Raw genomic sequence first — 10,745 nt, 5'->3', positions numbered from 1 at the left:
TTTTTCAATGGTTTGTTCAGCGAAGGATCGATTTCCCTGTAACCAAGTTTTTGCCAAAAATATTTCCCGGAAACGTGATTACCAGGATATCGCATTATTTCTACATCCGACTGTTTCATTCAAACGCTAAGCTTTAAGCTTCAAAATTTGGGTGGTTGCAGTGTCTTCACACTGAATGACTCGTATCACGTAAATACGATGAATTTGTGTGCAAAATGTCTAGCCTACATTTAGGCGAGATATCAGTTAAACACCTTACTTTCATTAGAGAGTATTTGGATACTTCGAGGTTCGGAAGTCACGTTAAGCCGGTGATCCAGACTGCTGTAAAATGGCTGGGTTAGTCAGTTCTCTAAACGAAAAATATCAAATATTACTAGAGGATGATACCAATTAAGAAATAACTAAAATGGCAGTAGCTGTGCATACATCGAGAAGTCGACGTAAAAACATTGAAAAATTTTGTTGTTGACAACTGCCTGAAAATGTAAATGGATTGTGAAAGAGCCATCAATGATACTTGTCGATAGTCACTACAAACCAACTCGAAGAAAAAATTCAGATCCGGCCGTTCGTATAGAATCGTCGCGCCTATAAATATCCACCCAGTCATTCTTGTCGTACATTATGGAAATAGTGTATAGAACTTGAACTATGTAAAATCTAATCAAAATACATCCGAACCATGCACGCACCGTTTGTTTTGTGCTCATTATTCGCAAACAAAATATACTTTCCCTCTACAGCTCTCGCATGTAGTCATAGATTTTACTACGAAATAGAAACAATATGTTCCAATGATTCAAAATCGGATCAGAAAATACGATTTTCCGTGAAAATCCGTAAAATAACAAAATGTGATGATGAGTAATCCGTACGTTCCATTCAAAAAACGTATTGAAACGACGAGTTGTACAGTGTTATTGATGTGGTAAGTGAATTTGAGAATTGAATAATCAAAACATCAAAATTTAATACAACAATGGCCCGTTCAGTGATGATGACCGCAAGACTAAACTCTAATATTTTTGCTTATCAAATTTGTCAATTTATTTGATAAATCCCCAATGTAATTCCATTCAGGAAAACAACGAAAATTTTCCTTATCTAAAATCTAGCGTCGTACAGACAATTTTATTTTTGATTTTTGTGATAATTTTTTTTTATTTTTGTTTTAAACTCGAGAAATTCAATGTCTTGCCAATTCTATAATCAGTTCGTAAATTCCCTTAAACTGATTAAGATCTGGTGATGTGATTTATATTGTCTTGTGGCGGTAAACGTAGAAATATTCCAACTAAATAAGTTTTAGACTTTCGCGTAGAAGCATCTAAATTGCAGTGTTTTCGCTCGCATAGCAAAGAGAATTCATTTTTTTAAAGTTAAATTTGTTCGAAAGTGATTACAGTTTCGGGTGAGAGTAAAATTTTAATTTGTTCTTTGTGATAATTTCGTCTATCTGATGAAGCAAATAATTCCAAACAAAATTTTAATGTTTGTGATTGTTGGATGTGGGATAAATGTTGCATGTGAGTGAAGTGGTTATATACAAATATTTATAGCGAATTGTTCGCATTTAATTATAAACATTAATAGTTCCGGACGTACTCAGTCCTTTTGATAAACTCTAACAGGTTTTAAATGAAAACAAAGGAGTATTTAACATAATTATTCCTCCTCCAATAAAGTCCCACTTGTTGAAAATCTTTCTCTTTTGTCTCGTATGCAAAACTTTTTATTATGGAATTTTGACCACTTCATCGATGGCGAGAAAGTTGTCAAGTTCTGTATTTCTTCCAATCAATTTTACAAAACTGTAAAAACTCAGGACTTTTCTTGAAAATGAATACCTACGGCTAAAATGATATATTATGCTTCATCCTCTTCGCGAGTACATTCTTTGGTACCTCTTGATCTCAATCATAATTGAGAATTTCAAATTAAACATCTGTTATCAAATACAACGACTAAAATAAGCGAAGCCCCTCTGGTTAATGTGTTTTTATGATTGGTAGATTAAACAAAACAGAAAAAGTAGTAGATTCAATGATTTTATAGCGAATATACTTGCCGTTTCTCAAAAGTAAAAACTGCAGAAGTCAAATATTTAGTCTAAGTCTGTTTTAGGTATTACTTAGATCGAAAAAAGTAATAGACTTGTTAAACATACTGCAGTCCATGTTGATATGTTTACCGTCTAACACAATGAATGTGTTCATTCGTCTGATTATTTGTTTAATTTTTATTCTATCGTGAAGAGCCACCGATGATTATTCTGGGTATTTTTACTAAACATTATTTAGTGTGGCATGATATTGACGATTGGCTCGAAATGTAATTGCGACAGATAATCGCGCCATGTATTTCTTATGGCGCAATAATATTCAAACTCCTATTTTCGAGTCAATGCGTCATATCAATGAATTTCTTTATTAAAGTTAAAGACTAGGCCTTATTCAACTATCGTGGCTTAATTTTCAAAACGTTGCAAAATCATATCCTTAACCTAATCTGATTAAAGCAAAAACAAGAAAATTAACAAAATGAAATTTCAAGTCGTTCTTACAAAGCACAAAGTTCAGTGTGTTCCTTACATGAAGATCTTTCTTAAAGAAACAAAACCTCAAACTCTTCTCGTGACCGTTTCCATCGAAAGTTACGACAAATTATCTCTTCAGCCATTCAATGCATCTTGTACAAAATTCTTTATTTGAATGAATCGTAATCGTATTCCACTCAAGCACTACTTTTACCATCACTGTGTTTCTGAGTTGACTGTCTTGACGTGGGATATGTAACTGATGGTTAGTTCTTTCTGACAATCTCCTTACTATGATGAACAGATACTTTGGAGTTTTTGTATGTACTCACTAGCTTATGCAGAAACATGAGCGATCTCATTTAGAAGAATTTGTCCAATGAAAATCCCAGCAATCTGTTCTCATAATGTCTAATGTTATTGAATCTCTTTATTACGATGATATCCCTTTCGTCTGCAAGAGGGTAAAAATTAAATTTTTTCGTTGTTCCTAACCGTTTTAAATTCGAGCATTATTTAGTTTTCGGTAAATAACTCGATTTACCAGTATTTTCATCAAGATGGTATCAATTTGATGAAAATATTGGTTCCATTATTGAACCCAAGAATTCCATCGCTTTTAAAATGTCAGATGCTACGTTTGTGTAAGGACTTGACAGAAACGTAGATCTTAGTTTTGTTAGCTCGTCTTCCGATTGAACTAAATTGATTTATTTATAGAAAACTTTTCGAGCGAATCCGGGTTTTCTAAGATTGGTAAGCGTCAACAGTAGTTAACACTTGCTAAGTTAACTCCTAAGTTTAGTTAGATGTGAACATTTACAGCACTGCTCGAAACTTAATCTTTCCTTTCTCATCTACAATAAGACATATTTCGAAAAAAAAACGTTAAGAAGTAGTAGATCTCAAACTCAATTTTAATGTTAAAAACACTAAGAAAACTATAAATCTAGGTTGACTTACATTTAATGTTAGATTTCCAAGTTTGAGGAGCAGTTGACAGACTAATTGAGTTACAAAATTTATAAAGCATTATTATAACACGTCCTTCCTTGTATAACATTATCAAAAGACTAACTGGAAAATCCTGCCTTCAAGACATACTTGGTTCAATAACCGAATACTCTCAATCTTTAAAATGACTAAACTAAAATTATGTAACGTGGCCAAAAATACCGGATGATCTGTGGTCTAATGAAGTAAAAGAAGTATGTTCATAACAGCAATATTATATTCTATTACTAACCTTTCCAAGACGGCAAGCATTCAACCGTTATGATATGATTATGGAATCTTATTCCATCTCGCTCCGCTCGTAAGGAAAACTTGGGTCTCGTGCTAAAAAAATCAACATTACAATACTTGTAACACAACATACTATTACTTCATTCGTTTTAACATGCATCTTTGCTATATTAGAAGCCGTTATTACCAGACTTCATCGCTCATTTTTGTCGTCTCTGAGCTGTGTATAGGTTCATATCATGAGATTCCACGTTTTCAGTAATGTGGTATTGTGCTCTTTCCACCGAAAATAAACATAGCCAATTGTAACTGGAGTGAATCAGTCTGATACAATTACTAGAACTGCGCTGCTTCTCCTTTCAGCTTAGTGTTGGCAATCGAATTTATTTTGTTTATTATTTATTATCGCACACGTATTTGTACATTATAACGATGCCCTTCACTGTCTTGCTCGTTGAATTCAATAGGATATAATGATTAGCATATAGACACTTACCTCGATTCGAAAAGATAAAACGAAAAATAAAAATGAAAATAAAAATTCTTTATCCACCGGATTAACCGAAGCAAACGCTATTGTATTTACCGTATTAAAATATTCACCAAAAAAGCATGTGAAACTGACTAATCAGATTTAAAATAATTTAAAAAGTATGAAAGAAAATTTGTTCAGCTTTTGTGATTCCACGTTTGCGGCGACAACATTCTGTCGTACGTTTGACCATTGTTTTATTTGTTTGTAAGAAATTCTTAGACTTAGAATGGTTTCGCCAAATAAAACAATCGATTTATTTAACAGCCCTAGGACTGTAGGTGGTGGCTAGGACCTGATTATTTTTAAGTGAGACATTTGCACATTATGGACACCGATGTAAGAATATCTCTTTATCTCTTTCAATTTGTCCTATTTATTACTTCTTTGTCACAGCAACCGAAAGGACCAACCCTTTATGGAGAACTGCCACTGAAAGTAGTGGTTGAGGACGAGAATGTAAGGATTATTTGAACTAACGTTGCGAGGGAATTAATTTTATTCTAAATCCCTTAATCATACAGGCTTCGACATCTTCTCATGGAACGGATAAAGCTGCCAGTCAAACGAAAAATGCCTCAGACGAGACCGAAGGTTAAATATTATAGTGACCTGGTCTCCGTTATGCAAACTTTAACGTTTCAATTGTTTCCAAACAGGAACAAATACTTTGCACTTCAGAAAATTGACAAAACGAAACAGTCAGAATGAACATCATAAGTCGCCGATTACTTTTATTGGACAGCAACAGTTTACTTTCAATCGTTTGTCTTCACATGCACCGTCACTATACTCAACACATCACACAGACCACGATCATCTGATTCCACCGGCATCAACAAGTCGCGAAAAATCAAAGCATTCCAGGTAAGTAACAATTAGCATCCGATTCAAAGTTCATTGAAAAGATCAATCCGAAGTGTAAAATCGTGATAGCAACGTCTGTTTTAAAATAGCACACATGGTTCAATTGCATAATCTGATTAAAAAAATGTTCGTCCGTTTGTTTCTGCCACTGATTGCACACAGCTGGTTGCGTGAATAATTTTATTGCCCATCCATAAAATAATTTCTAATGAAAAAGCACTGAGTTATTAACAAGGATTATTTCATTCGTCTGCAGATAAGTTTCTGTATTGGGAAACCCAATTTTAAGGGATTTGGTGACAAAACGAATTGACTTTGAGTTTTGGGTTTTTTTCGTTTCAACAATGAAAAGCTAATAGCTCCAGGTTACGTACATTGATAAATTTGATTGTAAATTTCTTCTGAGAAGTGCCACTTCTATCATTTGTCCCATTGATTTTATGGAATGATTTGCACATTTCTCGGGAATAGGTAAACTCAGTATAGGAATGGGATACACGCGTTTAGATTGAGAAAAATGTGTTATTCCGACAGATTAGACTGGTGTTAAAATATTGCGACTTCGTCGCTTATTTCCAACGTCGTTTAGGAAAAGCTTTGTTCCTCTTATGCTAAATGGCTTTTTTAGCGAATTCGAAAAAGCATTTTAGCATGCGTTGGGAAAATAACTATTTCTCACCTCAGCTGACACTTCGAAAACGTTTTGCTCGCTACGCTCGGACCACAAATAACATTATCAAAATAAAATGTACAAATTTTTCTTCTATAACTATTCTATCCGAAGGGAGAAGATGTTTATTTTATCGTCACAGACAGATAAAATCAGAATAAATGATAAGGCAAGCAATAACAGTGGAAGGTGGCGCTGATGCACAGCACCAGATAGATACTTCTACCAAGGGTTGTTCTGTCAAATTTGACTTTATACGAAAAGAAAAACTTAACACTTGAGCGATTTGCGGGTTCACAGAGTCTGAATGCTCTAGAGACTGTATGTTTATGCCTCAACTATTAGCGAAAACATAGCTAACGCCGACCCGTACGAAACACCTATTTGTATCAAAAGCCTTTAATGTGAAACTCTTCATTTCTCTTACTTCATTTTCTTCTCTGCTGAAAAACTATTCTTCCTTTTAAATCACTTACATTATCCACTCTTTGCCTTGTTATCATATACAATTAAATTGCCGGAGGCAATATAGACAGCCCCGTACGAAGTCAAATTTCATAAATTCCTATTATATAGCTCTATATGCCTGTATATAGCTCAATATAGCTGTATATAGGTATATATAGATGTCCATATATGGAATCCCTGAAACCCCTCACACTTAACAAATTATTTCCATGTTAACAGAAACTCTCTAAGTATCATTTTTCCCAAGATATTTCTATTTTACTAAAATCCAATATGGCCGCCGGCAGCCATTTTGTTAGGAGACCGAAAATAGTACCGACGCTTTACATTCGTTAATACCTTTCAAACAAAAAAAAAATCATGAAATTCGGTCAAAATTTACTCGAGATATTGACAAAATACTCCACGTTCACTGTACGGCCGAGTAGCCAGATAAGAGCTCACTCCAAGAGACCTAGCTCACGCTCCGGAGAACATAATTTCATAAACTTTTTTTCCCTGATTGGTACGGTCAATACCTATCTAATAAAGCTAAAACGAACGAAATATGTTCAAATTTGGCCGACCTACAAGCAAAAACTGCTTGCCGCCCTGTGCCTGTTTCACACCAAGGGGTCTAACTCACAAGTCGGTCATCCGATTTCCATAAACTTTTTTTTTGTCGATCGGTATTGTAAATATCTTTCATTCGATGTATCATTTACGAGTATAGCGTTTAAATGTCCGGAGATATCTTCGAAAAACCGTAAAGCACTAATTGGGCCCTAGCTCAGGAGGGGTCGATCCAAAATCACTCATCTTCGAACTTAGCCTGTCTTTTGACATTACCAAACGGGGAAAAAAAGAATTTTCAAAATCGGATGCGTTTTACTCAAGTTATCGTGCAGACAGACAGACGGACGGACGGACGGACGGACAGACGGACATTTTTTTTCTTGCTGATTTGGCATCTCTGGACAACCACAATAGGTTTCCCCTTACTCAGGGAGTCCAATTCGACGTGTTACAAACGTATGCGTAAACCTATAAGACCCCAGTACTTCGTACGGGTCTAAAAATGAGCAAAATCAGTGGTGATTCAAATCATTATAAAAGGAAATGATGTCACGTAGTGCCGTAACTTATTGTCTGTCGTCATGATTGATGACAATCTGTTACAATATTTTAGTTGATGATAAAATAAGCTTTATATGATCGTCCCAATTTCTTTTGATCAATTAATTTAACGTTTCCCGCTACTCTCTCCTATGGCTAATCAATTTTCATCAATTATATGAACAAACAAGAATTAATTTGGCGAAACATTTTTTTTTCTTTGAACTGGAAATTTACATACCTTAATGGGTTTTCCAAATTTGATAAATAAATGCGATTAAATGCAAGACTAAGCGCCTCTAATAACATACGCGTGATAACATCGAAAATCGTTGCCATGCCAACATAACATTTCTTTGTAACCTTTTCAGACGCTACTTCGCTACAGTATTCGCCATAATATATGCTGTGTTTCTGGTAATCTTTGCACTTGTTGCATTTATCGGCGATGCATTTTATAGTCAATATCCACTCGCACAGGTAAGAGTATTAGCGAACACATTGGCGAGCATAAAATCATTTCTACTGTCGACCTGTTTGATTTTTGTAGGCTTATTGCATTACCATGATATCGATTGGATTCATTTATTTCATTTTCCTCTATATCGACATTCGATTACACGTGCGTAAAGCAAAGATAGCAATCAAAGAAAGACAACGCAGACAGCGATTGTTTGAGGAGTATTTGGAGAAGATAAATGTAAAACCAACCACAAACTGATTGAGAATTTGGCGTAACTAAAAAAAAAAAAATTGCAAAATTTTCAGGCATCAGATTTAGAGGGGCCAAAAGATCTTAATGATATTAATTTAAATATATACGTTGATGCGGAAGATTTCGCAACGCACGAACTAAAATTGGAGCCCGTCAAACCCGTGTCTCATCGATATTGTTTCATGACCGGACGTCATGGGGAATTTATGTACCTAAAATTGGGAGCTGCCTGTAAGTTAAGCATTTTATTGAGTTCCTTTATGAGTCTTATCATCTCAATCAGCCTACCGAATATAGATTAAATTTTCATGATCCATCTGGTGAATCTTCAGTAAATGTTTAAATTTTCTGTCGCAGGGTTTGCGTTTGGTTTGTTGATCCATTCCGTTCTCCTGATCATATACCAAGTGGTCTTTCTGACTGCAAACGATTACACATTCTACAAATGTGCATCGGTCATTACGTTAGCGCTAGAGATTCTTTTCCCGATATACTCGCTGTTCATCCTATTTTTCATATTCAAATACATCAACGTCATCATCAATGAGTACCGTGGCGTAGCCCGTTTTTTCTTAATGCATGCCATCGGAACGTCTTTGGCTATGTGGATTCACACCATCGTCCGTGAGACTGCTGGTGCCATCGCCATTGCGCAACGATACGAAGATGGAACTCCAAGTAAAGCGGTTTGATGACAGAAAAACTCGAGGTCTTGCTCATTCGTTCTCATTTTATTCAGCCAATCCAGATTTTGAGTGCTTCGGACCGGATGAATTGAACTATGTTCATCGCACGGTTTCACCATATCTATATCCGTTCATCATTGAGTTTAACATTCTGATCGTTGGCATTTGGTACATGATTTGGGCGAACATCAGCCACTGTCCGAAGAAATTATCTGCTCCCGGACATGGTCATCATGGTCATGACACCGAAAAGTCGAATCATTCGGATGAAAATAACAATCAGCATTCGATTGAAGACGGTCATGGAAAACCGAACGGTAAGATCTGGATAGCTGCAATGCAGACATTTTGTAACGATCTAACTGTCATCTGTTCAAGGTCTTGTAAAGCAGTCGGCTTCAACACCCAGTGAAACGGACCACTGTGGTACAACAACAGAACACGACTTACAATACAAATCGAATTCAGTCGTCTATGCCGATTGCAATGCATCCAACAGGGGCTTATTTGCCGGTAACTATTCTTGGATCATTCGTAACTGACATTGAAAAATAAATAAATTTCACGTAGGTCTTGTCGCACTGGTGATTACAATCGTCTTCATCATTCTTTTCCACATCACTGTTTCATTTGAGTGAGTAAAAGGCGCAGTAACCGCGAAAGCCTTATTCAAATTTTGACTGCATCTCAGGTACTACCTATACACGGGAGTTCTGGTCAACGGAATATTCTATTGCGTGCTGCTCGGTATTATGATCATAGCTACAGTACTGGCTTATTTCCAAATAACCAAACTAGACGTGAATCACCATCCAATGTCTAAACTCGACGACGTCCTACTTTTCATTGCCATTCCGGCATTTTTCTTGGAAACAATATTCAGTATGGTTCCGGCTATTGAAAACGGCTCCACGTTGAACATCTTCATCATTTTCTTTCAACTGATTCAAGTCATCATTCAAACACCATTTATTATTGATGGACTGCGTAGATGCTGCAACGATTCGCATTTGAGACAAACCAAACCGGGCAGAGAGTTGGTTGTATTTTTGATAATCACAAATGTCGCATTGTGGGCATTTTATACATTTTCTGTTAAGACCGAGTACATTGCTGATGAACGGTAAAATCAACTGTGGTCCATATAGTGGTGAATCAATTCACTTTGTTTATTTCCATTTTTCAGATACGATTTCTACGGCTACATTTTATGGAACATTCTAAATCACATTTCACTGCCACTGATTATGTTCTATCGGTTCCATGCGTCTGTATGTCTTGTTGATATGTGGCGTCATGCTTACGAACCAGCTCCGGCTGAACACTAACACTAACACCATCGAAGTGAATTGAAACGATTTCTTTTGTTTAAATTTAAAATTAGCTTAAAACTAGAATTAGTAAGAAAATTATTTTCCAGTTAAAGAAGAACCAGAATGCAATGTATATATGTATAAAATGCGCTTCAACTTTTTCACTACAAAAATAAGCTCTACTCTCAACCGTTGTAACCATTCAGTCCAATAAAATTATTTACTAAACTTGTGTCTTTCGTTTTAAATCCCAATCAGCTCAACAGCCAGTTTGATCTGCCAGAGTTCAGGTCAGACCAGGTGATTTTAGAAAAAAGATTGACCTTATCTGAACCTCATTTCTTTCAAAGTCTCTTGAACCTGTAAACTGAAATCTTCATAGAAATGATCCAAGGAAGGTTGCAATTTCAAGACGAAAACACTTCAAATAACTCACCAGAGATTATCGCGATATTAATCGTCAAAGCTACTACTAAATTCAAGATGTCAAATGAATCCTTCAAAAGGTAAGAAAAAGTTCAGTTATTTTCATGTCGAGTCTAGTTCAGGTGCACTAGATTTGTTCCGAGCGTTATCTCCCTTCTTCTTTCTTCTTCTTCTTTTTCAGCCTGTTTC

At 35.7% G+C, this 10,745-nt stretch overlaps 1 protein-coding gene across 1 annotated transcript; it reads left to right on the top strand.

Moving 5' to 3' along the window:
- The first annotated feature begins 1,200 nt into the window (after window positions 1-1,200).
- LOC119069318 (proton channel OtopLc-like) lies at window positions 1,201-10,358 on the top strand. Its single transcript, XM_037173373.1, has 14 exons — window positions 1,201-1,414; window positions 4,584-4,655; window positions 4,713-4,775; window positions 4,841-4,910; window positions 4,976-5,183; window positions 7,788-7,896; window positions 7,967-8,116; window positions 8,185-8,362; window positions 8,489-8,809; window positions 8,871-9,134; window positions 9,196-9,330; window positions 9,388-9,451; window positions 9,509-9,940; window positions 10,004-10,358. The coding sequence occupies exons 2-14, from the start codon at window positions 4,644-4,646 to the stop codon at window positions 10,143-10,145; spliced, it is 2,148 nt and encodes a 715-aa protein (XP_037029268.1). The 5' UTR covers window positions 1,201-1,414; window positions 4,584-4,643; the 3' UTR covers window positions 10,146-10,358.
- The last annotated feature ends 387 nt before the right edge of the window (window positions 10,359-10,745 follow it).

Source organism: Bradysia coprophila (assembly GCF_014529535.1).
Source record: "Bradysia coprophila strain Holo2 chromosome X unlocalized genomic scaffold, BU_Bcop_v1 contig_26, whole genome shotgun sequence".
NCBI classification, from domain to species: domain Eukaryota; kingdom Metazoa; phylum Arthropoda; class Insecta; order Diptera; family Sciaridae; genus Bradysia; species Bradysia coprophila.
This window is presented reverse-complemented; position numbering and strand designations above follow the sequence as displayed.